The 13,476-nt window shown below is 34.5% G+C and overlaps 1 protein-coding gene across 2 annotated transcripts in view; it reads left to right on the top strand.

The window, feature by feature from the left end:
• The window catches only part of USP9X (ubiquitin specific peptidase 9 X-linked), a 136,893-nt gene extending 125,118 nt beyond the window's left edge, over positions 1 to 11,775 (top strand). For both annotated transcript variants that reach the window (XM_069463831.1, XM_069463830.1), the window contains exons 39-45: positions 558 to 743; positions 1,210 to 1,430; positions 1,515 to 1,603; positions 5,044 to 5,200; positions 5,353 to 5,565; positions 5,981 to 6,076; positions 7,917 to 11,775. In XM_069463831.1, the coding sequence (XP_069319932.1) occupies positions 558 to 743; positions 1,210 to 1,430; positions 1,515 to 1,603; positions 5,044 to 5,200; positions 5,353 to 5,565; positions 5,981 to 6,076; positions 7,917 to 8,054 (1,100 nt within the window). In that variant the 3' untranslated portion in view covers positions 8,055 to 11,775. The remainder of the gene's footprint in view (positions 1 to 557; positions 744 to 1,209; positions 1,431 to 1,514; positions 1,604 to 5,043; positions 5,201 to 5,352; positions 5,566 to 5,980; positions 6,077 to 7,916) is intronic.
• Positions 11,776 to 13,476: the final 1,701 nt, after the last annotated feature.

Raw genomic sequence — 13,476 nt, 5'->3', positions numbered from 1 at the left:
AGAGGAATCCAAGAAGGAAGTGGCTATGGCTTGAGAACTGTGGAACAGAAACCAAATTGGCATGGGTTGAGGAATAGAAAATGAGAAAGTAGACCAAATATAGGTATCTTTTTTAAGAAATTTGGCTGTGGAGGAAAGAGAGGCAGGCAATTCATTAAAAAAAATCTTATTTCTCATTTAATTTAGTTGTTTTTGTTTTGTCCTCCTTACAATGAGGATTGTAGTCTAGGTTGGTCCCTTTACATTCTTCAGGCCATAGACTATGACATATTGGAATGTCAGTCATGGTCACTATTTAACAATTTTAATACTTAAATCTAATTATACTCAATGGATTAGTTTTCTATTCTAGTTAAATAATTCTCTGAATGCTAAGTACAAGTGTTATCCCTCTGATCATAAAAATCATAGACATATTTTGGATAACTACTTTTTTTTGGTTTTGTTTTTTTTTTTTTTTTTTTTTTTTTACTCAAGAAGCCCTTGCCATCCTAAATGTTTTCCTCTTGTATTTTTTCCCTCCTCCCTGCTTCTCCCCTCTTGGTTCTTCATTATAGGTGTGGCAGAGAAGACACAGCTTCTGAAATTGAATGTACCTGCTACCTTTATGCTTGTGTCTTTAGATGAAGGTCCAGGTCCTCCAATCAAATACCAGTATGCTGAATTAGGCAAATTATACTCAGTAGTGTCACAGCTGATCCGATGTTGCAATGTCTCATCAAGAATGCAGTCTTCAATCAATGGTAAAATTGAATGCTCCGTTCTTTCAAAATACTGGTGGGCGTATATAGTACTTGATTAAATGTAATTCTGAAGATATTTAAATGTAAAATAAGAGTCTAAAGGAAGGTTTCTGCTTTGGAATATTTTATATTTTGAGTCCTAATACCTTTTTCACACATTTAGTGGGGATCTTTTTTCTGTCTGCTTGTTATTGAGATTGACACCATATTTATGAAGTAGTGTAAAAATTAACTTTTTATATAGTTAAATGCCAGTGTTGCTATTTAAATTTTGCATTTGATATCTTGGTGTATCTGATCATTGTAATGCCTAATATTACTTTATTCATTGTGCTTAGGAAAGTTGTTTTAAAATGTTTTTTTCCTAAAACAAAAAATTCATAGGCTATTTTCTATGGTGAAAGCTTTGTATTCTTATTGTAGATAAATGTATTCGTTCTTCATTTAAGACAAATCTGTATTCTAGGTAATCCTCCTCTTCCCAATCCTTTTGGTGATCCTAATTTATCACAACCTATAATGCCAATTCAGCAGAATGTGGCTGACATTTTATTTGTGAGAACAAGTTATGTGAAGAAAATCATTGAAGACTGCAGTAACTCAGAGGAAACTGTCAAATTGCTTCGTTTTTGCTGCTGGGAGAATCCTCAGTTCTCATCTACTGTCCTCAGTGAACTTCTCTGGCAGGTTAAAGGAAATAAGTATTTATATGTCTCTATAATTTGATTGGTTGTTCCTTTAAGTTACTCACAATGTCTTACCTGTTTATAGGTTGCATATTCTTATACTTATGAACTCCGGCCCTATTTGGATCTGCTTTTGCAAATCTTACTGATTGAGGACTCCTGGCAGACTCACAGGTGGATACTCTTTTTTTGTTACTAGAAATAATTAGACTTACCCAGGTATTAGATAAGTTTAACTAAAACTGACAGTCACCACACTTTTTTTTTTTTTTTTTTTAAACCTCCTGGAGTTCTAGTGAATGTTTTATCTTTAAAGGCTTAGCACCAATGTGAATAATAAGTTTTCCCCTTCCCTCACATTTATTTCATTTTTTATTCTTTCATTGCCAGAGTTTTATACTTATATATTTTTTTTGTTTCAGATGATTTTTTTTTAATTGGGGAAAACTAGCATAGGCTTTTGGTTAAGTATTTGAATTTTGTTAGTGATTCCCTAGGATTATTTTGGGATTATATTACATTAGTTACATTAGAATTAGTCACATGAAGTAACACGAAGTAGTCTTTAGTTATATTAAGTAGTAAGGTTATCTAAAAATAGTCCCTGGGAAAGTACAGTCAATTCCCATTATTCATGGTAGTTATATTATATAAAGTTACCGCAAACAATGAATTAGCAAATAGTGAACCATTACTCCTAGGAGGAAATACAGAGTTAGGTTTCTGCAAGCCTCTGTTTGCATTTTTATCAACCGATCAATACATAACCTTGTTTTATTTGTGTTTTTGTTTAAAGTCATCTTATTTAATATATATTGTTCACTCGATAACGTTATGCTCACAGCCAACAGCTCTGTAACTTAAGCCTGAACCAAGCTTATTAACACACGATCTCTGTGTGGTACATCACAGCCACCTTATACTTAGGAGCATTAGATGGCACTTCGGCATTACACACTTGGGGGCCATCTTAAACATGAAATCACCAACAAAAGCACAATTATGTGGAAAATGTGGCACTAAATAGACCACAAAGAAGAACACTTTTTACATCTTAAGCTGAAACAAGACAAAGTGTCACTTTGTTGAACTTCAGCTAGGAACATTCATATTGGACAACTTGAATTTTTTGCTGCTCTGCATGTGTCCAGAAATGTCCAAGAAAGCACCTTGAGTATTAGTTTTGCAATTATGAATAAAGTTTAGGTTAGGAAATAGGCAAATTCATAAATAACAGAATTTGCAAATAATGAGGCTCAATTATAATTAGATTTTTAGTATATGAGAAGTTTTAGTGTGTTAACTTTTTTCCGCCTAGGAATTAAGGTTATCCAGTTTAACTGGCCCTCAAGCTTCCCCCAGAATTCTTCTGTTTGGTTTTTTGTAATAAAAGCTTAATATATTATCTTTAATTCCAAGAGTTATATAGTTGCTGATAAATTATGGAATTTGACGACAACTCTCTCAGGTTGTATAACTTCCCTTCCCACATGGAAGATAGTATAATAGTTTATTTGGGGAAATAATTCAGAATCTATATAGCAGATTGCCTCCCATCTGTCAATATAATAAAACAGAAACTCAAGAACAAAATACTGACAGAAGTTATAATCTGGCGTTTCGGTGGGGATTTCAAATGCAATCATGAATCAGAATTCATAGGTTAGTATTTTCAAATTATCTCCCAATTTACTATTATAGATTTCAAACAAATTAATACTATAAAAATAGCATTAAGCCAAAAATCAATTTTCATGAGACAAAATTTAGTAGCTCCAAACTATAGCCATTTATTTCAGGCAGTATTCATTGCCCTTCTCAATGCAATCAAAGGACTTAAAACTTTTCTTCAAAGTTGATCTTAATGAACTCTAACTTTCACTATTTTCTTTTTTTAAATACTATAAGCATTTATAACTTTAAACCACTTAGTCATATCTTAGCTCTCTTTTTTCTTTAGATCAAGTGATAATGGCAAAGACGTGCTGGATTAAATGTGGGAAATGGACTTTTTGTGTAATCAGATTAGTAAGGTGGTGTTATATGAATCACTGTCCCAAGCTGGAAAATAATTTTGTCATAGTGAGCTTTTAGTTCATTCAGTCAACAGTGTTCAGATATTTATGGAGTATCTACCACGTGCCCGGCACTGCTAGGCATCCGGTAACAAGGCAAGCAAAGATAGCATTGATAAAAATGGCATTTGAAGCCAGTTTATACTAATGGAAAGAAAATGTGATATGGGAGAAATAGATTTAACACTTCATTATCACTTGTCAAAAGTCAAGATAAAAACAAAATTGACATGGAGTATTTCAGATTAAACAGCAAGAGTTCTGTATTTGATTTTTCTGAAATGATTAAACTTTGCAAAATTGGTGAAGTAATGATTTCCAAGCAAAATAGATTTGATGAATGCATGTAATGGGAAAAAATCTTTGCTTTTTGAATTGGAACATTCTATTGAGTAAAATACATAGTTGTACGTAAGAATTTTTAAATTCTGACTTATCTAGGTTATGTTTTTTTTATTGAGGTAAAATTCACATAACATAAAATTGACCATTTCAACCACTTTAAAGTATACAGTTTAGTGACTTTTTAATATATGCATAATATTGTGCAGCCATTACCACTGTCTAATTCCAGAATATTTTCATTATCCCAAAAGGAAATCCCCTAGCCAGTTAAGCAGTCACTCCCAGTTCCTTTCAGGCCCTGGCAAGCACTAATATGCTTTCTATAATCTCCATGGATTTGCCTATTCTGAAATGAAATCATACAGTATATGTCCTTTTATGCCTGGCTTCTTTCACTTCACTTAAATTTGTCAAGGTTCATCCATGCATTTATCAGTACTTCATTCTTTTTTATGACTAAATGCTATTCCATTGTATGGACATACCTACCACATTTCATTTATTGGCAGGTAATGTTTTTAACACAAGAGAAACAAGGCAATTTTTTTTACCCCTACAGTCATTTTTTAAGTTGAGTCTTTTGGGGGAAAAAACAGGAAATAGTTGGCTATATGTTACTGTGTTGTAGTACGGCAGGAGCTGAGATGAGATCCTATATTATTGGCAAATCAGCCAAGTGGTACCATTGCCTGTGAAAATTGCTTTGCCTGCCACGTATTCTCATTATCAGAATTCAGATTAATTCTGTACGTCCAGATTATATCACTGGATCCTAATTTACCTTCAGCAATGCAGTTTTTATTAAAGGAACTAATATAAATTGTTCTCAATTGCAGCAGTCATAAACTTAGTTATTAGTTAACTTTTTTAAAGTTTATATTACTCTGTCCTGAATTCACTTCTGGTAATGTATTTAAATTATATATATAGCAAGATCATTTTGGATTGGTAATAAGTCATTAAGAGCACAGACTGGAGTCAGACTGCTAGGCATCTGTGTGACCTGGGGCACACTGTTCAATTCTCCGTAGCCATTTTCTGTTCTGTTCAAGGGTTTTATAATAGTACCTACTATCTAGTGTTAGATTAAATGACTAAATGAAAGACATTTATTGAATGACACATAATGGGCACTCAAATATTAGCTGCTGTTATATTTTATAGATTTTTGTTTTATATCTGGTTCTCTTTCAGGATTCATAATGCACTGAAAGGAATTCCAGATGACCGAGATGGGCTGTTTGACACAATCCAGCGCTCTAAAAATCACTATCAAAAAAGAGCATACCAGTGTATAAAATGTATGGTAGCTCTGTTTAGTAATTGTCCTGTTGCTTATCAAATCCTGCAGGTGAGGATTTTTATAATTTTATAGGAATCTGAATCAGAATTGAGGATTCTGTTTTAAAAGAAGGAAATCATGAGGATTCAAGGTGGTTGTTTTAAGTTAACTTTAAAGTATTCTAAATCTTCTTACATATATGGTTTTATTTTCTTTTGAAGGGCAATGGAGATCTTAAAAGAAAGTGGACCTGGGCGGTGGAATGGCTTGGAGATGAACTGGAAAGAAGACCATATACTGGCAATCCTCAGTACACTTACAACAATTGGTCTCCGCCAGTGCAAAGCAACGAAACATCAAATGGTTACTTCTTGGAGAGGTCACATAGTGCTAGGATGACACTTGCAAAAGCTTGTGAACTCTGTCCAGAGGAGGTAAAAAAAAAAAAAAAAAAAAAGCCACCAGTGTGCAGCAGATAGAAATGGAAGAAAGCAAAATAATTCTTTACTTTGTAGGCCAGTGTTTATGTATTAATGATAGTATTTAAAAAATTATGTTTAAGGGTTTTTTTAAAAATGTTTACAATGTGTCATCTTAAGATAATGAGGGAGCCTTCTTCTGGAGAAATTTCTGTGAAATTGCTTGAAATGTATTAATTTCTGTGAAATTGCTTGAAATATATTTCTGAGAGAATCCAAATCAGGTTTGTTTTTTTTTTAAATTACTTTATCTGCAGTAAAGTTATCAAGGGGTCAGTTTTATGTATTTTTAAGATGTATGTCAAGTAGAAAGTTACAAATAAATTTGAATTTCCTACATAATTCTTTATCTTTAAATATTAAAAATTAGGAGCCAGATGACCAAGATGCCCCAGATGAGCATGAGTCACCTCCACCTGAAGATGCCCCATTGTACCCCCATTCACCTGGATCTCAGTATCAACAGGTAAGCAGGAGTCGGTTTGTGGTGGTTATCCCCTAGAACCAAGTTTTATGCTTGATTTGAGAGGATGGCTGAATTTTTTGTTGTAACTACAAAGTAATAGAGGGACTATCTAGACTAGCTTTGGGGCCATAATCAGAAGAGGAGTGGTTGGAGTGGGGTCCTGGTGCAGCATGTTTGATCTTGCCCCTCTGTGGTGTTTTCCTTGTCAAGTAGGTGTCCCTCTTGTGCTAGTAGTTACGGTTAGTAAAACTGTGTGATAATTCATGTCAACATAAAATGATAATTGTTGCTTAGTGCAAAGGATTATGATGGTGTTTCCTGTTAGGCTAAGTCTGCAGATGGATTCCAAAGACATCAAGATATGGCAGTGAAGTAAGAGATCCTTGATTACTTAGCTACAGTTTTCAGTGACAGTAAAAATTATTGGGAAAAAACGGATTTAGCACATTTCCATAGGTGACTAACTGTAAAGTAAATAAACAAGTAAATAAATAAATAACAAAAGAAATTAGATGAAGAAACATGAGAACTTTTCTTTCTAAAACCTGGATGTGACTAAATCAGATCCTTTGAGACAGTGGTACTCAAACTTGAATGGGCATTGGGGTCCCCTGGAGGGCATATTGCAGCAGAGTGCTCGTTCCCACCCCAGAGGCTCTGAGTCCATAGGTCTGCGTGGGGCTGGAAAATCTGTATTTCTGACAAGTTCCCAGATGCTGCTGCTACAGCTAGTGGTCTGGGGACCATACTGAGAAACATTATTTAAGGCATTCTTTCTTATATTTCAGGGTATAGATAGAAGCATGCTGAATAGTTAGGAAGTGCATGTTCAACATGTTAATTTTGATCATACAAATTATAGAAAATAAAGCCTGAAATCATCTTGGCTTGGCTGGTGGGCACGTGCAGAAAAATGAGAGCACTGTAGGGTTCAGGCATTTTAAAAGGGTAAGGAGGCAAATCACGAGCAGGAAAGTTAACTTTCCTCAGCCCTGAGAAAGTTCATGTTAATCATGCCTGGTTACTTTATCATCTTGAACATTGTCTTGTTTTTCATTCACGTTATTCTGTGTTCAGGGTTATTGCTTCTGCAGATCTTACATCATGGTCAGTCATAATTTATCACATGGAAGTCAGAATTGATATGATATGTTCTAGCTCACAGATCATTCTTTGTGAAGATGTTTGACCATGAGCAGCAATGAGCTAATCCCTTATTTGCTGGACTTGAGTCTAAATAATTTTTGGCACTAAAAATCACTTTGGGGCCCAGCGTGGTGGCTCATGCCTGTAATCCTAGCACTCTGGGAGGCCGAGGCGGGTGGATCGTTTGAGCTCAAGAGTTCGAGACCAGCCTGAGCAAGAGTGAGACCCCGTCTCTACTAAAAATAGAAAGAAATTATATGGACAGCTAAAATATACATAGAAAAATTAGCCAGGCATGGTGGCACATGCCTGTAGTCCCAGCTACTTGGGAGGCTGAGGCAGGAGGATTGCTTGAGCCCAGGAGTTTGAGGTTGCTGTGAGCTAGGCTGATACCATGGCACTTTAGCCCGGGCAACAGAGTGAGACTCTTGTCTCCAAAAAAAAAAAAAAAAAAATCACTTTGGCCAAAGATTTCTATAGACCTACACAATAATCACTGCTCTTATTTAGGGCTTTGAGGTTTGCATGTTCACTAGGTTTTTCTCTTTAAAGCCCCCCCCCCCCTTTTTTTTCCTGTATTAATCCAAGTGTATTTAAAGAGTAAAGTTTACATTTCTACAGACTTCAGCCCATGATTTTGAAGTTGTTTATTATGTGAAAAGTTTTAACATGCAGATCTCTTCTCCCCTCCCAGAATAACCATGTGCATGGACAGCCATATACAGGCCCAGCAGCACATCACATGAACAACCCTCAGAGAACTGGCCAACGAGCACAAGAAAATTATGAAGGCAGTGAAGAAGTATCCCCACCTCAAACCAAGGATCAGTGAAATGCACATAATTAACTGGTTCCATCAAGACCGTGCACCCAGGCCTTACAGTCCAACTTTTTTCTGTGTCTGGCTAATATTTAAAACTAGAAAAAACTATTCCTAATCAACATGGAGTGGAGAGTTTATTCACTGTCTTATCTGCAGAAATTTGCTGTCAATATATAACCCGCCTGCAGTGGAAAGTGTATAGTGTTTTGTAATAAATGGCCTGATGCTAATGTGTAAATGGCAAAGGTGTATATAGTATATTAATGTTTGACTGTTAATTCTTAAGCAAGAAACTTTTTTCTTGATGAGACTCACAGATCTACAAAAACTACAAAAGTTAATTTTCTTGTTATACCCACTGCACTCTGCAACCAGTGTTGCCTGCCTCATGGCAGTTGGATCAACTCATTTACAGAAACAAAAAATAAACCAACAGCAACAAAACAGAGCCCATCCATGTCAGCCACACCAATAGTTTCATGTTAATTCTTTGCCACTGGAGTCAATTTTACTATGAGCAATGTAAGGCTGGTAACCTTTAAATTATTTGGTTGATGTGGAAAATTGGTGATGTAACATTGTTTCTAGATCTTTTTCGTTGCCTTTCTATTCTGATATTAGGTTAATGACTTTGAAGCTATAGTTACGCTGTAACATTTAGCATGGCTTCACACCAAGTTAGTGTAGCCAATGAGGAAAAAATTACCATAATGACAGCAGTTGTCCCAAAGTGACAGCTGTATTGCTCAGAGCTTTTCCTTCTCAAACCTAGAATATAAAATATAAAACAATGGGAGGAATGTGACAAACAGGCTGTTTTCAGTTGCACATATGTTCCTTAATAATGTTTGACAGTTCAATCTCTGGGTGGGATAAAGAACACTTAAGTATCAGTAATGGGAATTTTAAAAGGTTTAAAACAAATATGCAAAAATTTGTTATGCCAAGATGCTGGAGCATAATAGAAGATTGTATTTGGTGTGCTTGTTTTGTTTCTTTGGTAGAGCTTATTAGGTTAATGTTCTAAAACTTTCCTTCTGCTGGATCCCAGGGACATGGAAGTCATCAGAATCCCACAGTACTTGGAGTACCTCTGCACCAAGATGTCTGGCTGACTTTCTGTTCGGTCACAATTTTACTTGAAAGCAAGAATTGTCCTAGCTCCTTTCCACTATTCCAAAAAGTTTAACATTCAAAGCAGGGTCTAATTAAAAAAGAAACTACTGGTTAGTTGATATAATTGAGGTATCACAATTTCAGAATAAACATTTGATTAAAAATAAGGAACTCATCAGTTAATACTGTATTTAAAAGAGAATTGGTAACTTGAATGTGTGTAATTTTTTGGAACTGTCTAAAAACCAAATACCCCTACAAACAAATACAGCCCACCCTATTCTATTTAAATATTTTGCTGTTTTATTTTATAGAAATTATTTTGCTGAATTCACAAATAGAATTTGATTTAAGAAGAACTTTTTGTCCTGTGGTGTTTTGGTTTTTTTGGTTACTTTTTTGTCCTTTTCTTTTTTTAAGGACTGCACATTAAAATTAATTCTGTGCATAGCATGCCTAGGCATGACACTGAATTCAGGATTTCAGTTGCATTCGGTTTTTGTGCACAGAAGGATTTGACCTTTGGCCCTTTACTAAAGATTTAGAGAAACCAGGATGTTGACACTGTAAAAGTTTCCTAACATAATCTTGTACTTTTTGTATGTTTTTTATATACATGTATATTTAATGAGCACAAGCTTGGTTGTATTTTTTACAATTCAGTTAATAGGAAAATGTTTTGTCAAAAGGCTATAGTTGGAACTGAACAAAGCAGAAACAAAATTGAGCATTGCATTATTTTGTGATTAAAAGGGGCAGGTATTTAAGATAAAGCTTTGGGTATCTTATTTGCAGTACTCTGTAGTCAATCTGTGCTTCTAGATTTTCTGTAATATTAGGAAATTCTGACACCAGATAGATTCTGTTTTTACTTTAAGTATATTACATCTGAATTTAAGTTTGAACGAAAGTCATACACAATACTTGCGATTCCAATTGGTAGTCTTCATTTAAAAGTTCCTTGATTATAAGTTTTCCTCATTGAGTGAAATAGTTTAACTGTATTTGGACAAGTTACTTACTGTTAAATGCACCAGCTCACCATCTGAGGGGCACTTTTTATATTTCCTCCTTAACAAAATGTAATGTACTTAATTTAAAAACTTCAATGACTTCCTAGATAAGAAAAAACTTGACATTTTAAAAGGCTGTGAATTTTTCTCCTTGGAGGGAGATCCCAACTTTGATTCGTTTAAATTTACAAGCCCCTTTATTCCACATGAGGGCTTCTGGATCATTTGTCCCTCCATTTGAGGAAGAACAGTCTGTGTTGTGACCAGGAGCAAGGGAAAGTAAACGGAGTTATTTTTGTTTGTGCAAATTATTTTCTATATTTGACTCTTAAGCATTAATGTATAACCAGAAGTTTTAAGATGCGTGTTATAAGAGCAACATAATGGTGATTCTGAGGTCTTTTTCTGAACATAAATGGCACATTTTAAATTTCAAGTCTTCGAAGTGCCTAAAGATTAGATTCTCCCTCAACTAATTTTTTGAGCCATATATTTCCTACTTAAAATGTTTCCGGAATCACTAGTCTTCCTTTCAAAGAAACACCCACCAGAATTCTAAGTGGCATGATTACTTTATAGAAGACGATACAATATGTTAACATAAAGACTGAAGATATTTTAGTTGCTAAAACTGTATTGGATCTAAGTATTTCAGTGCACAACTTGGTAAAAACCATATTGCTGCTGTTTCCTAGGCCCTCCACCAACTGATTTTTCATTTTCGTCATTGTAGAGGCAGAAATAAGAACATAATCGTACTTAGGATTTTTTCCTTGATTTTCCTCTCAGTGATAATTTCCCAGCCTTGTGTCTTTTAGCTGTTATGTATACAAATTTAGAATTATTAAAATGTTTTCTATTTTTTTCATGATTAACTTTTATTAGTGAATGGTAGCTTAAGTCTTTAATCCTAGTAGTGGTTAAAAAGATGAAGAGCCTTTTTTATTTGAATTACATTTGTAAATGAAAGCAACAGTCTGTGAATATTCAAATGACTACTTCAAAGTAGTCCTTCAGTTTTTTATTAGTATTTTTCCAGCTTATGTTCTCCCATGAACTACTAGTTTGCTGAATTTTGTGGTTAATTTGGTGGATATATCCTGCCTTATTTAGCATTATAACTGGCTAAGAAAATTGCCTTTTCATTATAAGTGCCCAGTTTTGAGTTCTAGTTTAAAGGTACTACATACTGCCGATAAAGGAAAACAATGTTCCCCTCACCCCAGTTTTTGTGTTACCAAGAAAATAAACCATTCAGTACTGGTTTCATGGTAGAGTTCAACCAGAATTGGTTGTGCACCTACGTGAGTGTTTAGTATTTAAAAATAAGATTTTAAGTGTGGTAAATCACTATAAAAGTGCTAAATGTATTAAGAACTTGCCGATTGTATTTATAACAATTATTTTATGTTTGCATAAATGTAGCACTTAACCTCCAAATTTGTAGGTATAAAAAAAGGGGGGGAAAGGTGTACCACATATTAAAGTTGCAAATGAGTGAAATTTTATTTTGAAATCCAGATTCCCAAAAGAAAATTTCACCACCCAAATCACACACTTCTTAGCCTTTTACAAGCCAACAGACTGACATGAAGATTGTTCACAGTTCCTAAGATTTAGCACATATACAAAAATAAAACTTTATAAATTAAATTTTGGTTTTCCCTTTTATTTACTTAGATTTCTAAACAGAAGATAAAGTAGAGGTGTAATAGGGAATTTTTAAAAGGGAAATGTTAATGAAAGAAATTCAGCCGTCATTGTGTATATCCAAAGTGTATTCACATCTACGTTGGAAAATTGAGTTGTGATCTAATTGCTGTCTTAATAGTTAAAGCCAAGATTCGACAGTCTGGTGTTTCAAAGTTACTGTAAATCTGAAATAAAGTGGGTCATGTTTTAAGGAGAGTTACAGAAGCAAATATTCAGCTAATTATAGTACATTCCATCTGCTCTGTTTTTAGTATCTAAAAAATAGCTCTGTTATGTTCCAAGGAAATAAGACTTCCACAGAAACCTGTGGTGCTTTCCTAAAGTTGGGTTACTTCAAGAACTACTAAAGAAATATCCCAAATTTTCATTAGATTTAGTTCTGCTGATAATTTTTTTTTAAATAGACTAGTATTTAACTGTTTTCTGCAGTTTAGAAAATTCCTTGTAGTTGAATTAGACAATTTGGATTTTAAGTATTTTTAGCTGCACAAATATACCTAACTGAAAATCTACATAGCTGCCAATGTTTTAAACTGCTTCATTGTAATCAGATAATTTACAGGTGGGCAAAAAATTGAGTTTATCTGTATACCCCAAAGTTTAAACTTCTTACTAAAGTTAGGGTTACATAAAAGGTTTTAATAACTTATCTTTAGGGATGCAGAATCTCAAGGGAAATGTTCTTAAACCACAGTAAGAAACTTTGTACAACAAATTTCAGACCCGTATTTTTAACAGTTGATATTTTAAAAGCATTCCATTTAAATGGGTAAAATTCAAGAGAACAATGAATCGTTTTACCCGTTATCTGAAATAAAATTGGTTGTCTGATTCTGCTCCATTAACACTAGAGAGGGTATATTTCTCTCAAATATTCCATCAAATCAAAGATGCCATTGGTTACAAGGTGCACCAGTAAGCAAAATCACTGACTTTAAGGGGTATTAAAAAGTGGGAAAGCCCATCTGGTAGTAATCCATGTCATGGCAAAAATCTTTCTACATCTGGAAATAAAAGGTTTTTATTGTGGTGGGCTTTTCTCACATTGCTTATTTTTCTATTAGTGGAATTTAGAAATCCTATTTTTATGTGTAGTTGCTAACAAAACTGGCCAATTTAGAAGTTTATGAAGAAAAGGCTTGATGGAATTGAACCTTTGAGGAGTCATCAAATTATTAATGAAGCGCCCTATATAACTGGTCCTGTTGAGATAGTTTTGTGTCACCAAGCAGACTTCCTGGCTTTCCCGGCACTGTTCAGCTGCCCTGGCAAAGCACGCCCTACCTAACTGGCTTACTTGGCCTTTGCGCCACACCGCTATCCTCCCTTCTGCAAGGTAACCTGGTGGGGACCACCTTGCAAAACAGATTTGTATTCTTTTTCTATTTTCAACTGTATAGATGTCAAAAAGTATTCAAAATGGATACTTTGGACATTTGGAAAGAGTTTTTTCGTGGAGTCTCTTGGAGCAATTCACTTGGCATGAGGGATAGAAATGTATTAACAGTGTTGCTGTGTTACTTAGATCATCTTAAATCACTGCCATGACTTTTGTCGTGTTCTCATCTAGTTCTTCCCCACCCATTAGA

The sequence above is a fragment of the Eulemur rufifrons genome, chromosome 30 (genome assembly GCF_041146395.1).
Source record: "Eulemur rufifrons isolate Redbay chromosome 30, OSU_ERuf_1, whole genome shotgun sequence".
NCBI classification, from domain to species: domain Eukaryota; kingdom Metazoa; phylum Chordata; class Mammalia; order Primates; family Lemuridae; genus Eulemur; species Eulemur rufifrons.
This window is presented reverse-complemented; position numbering and strand designations above follow the sequence as displayed.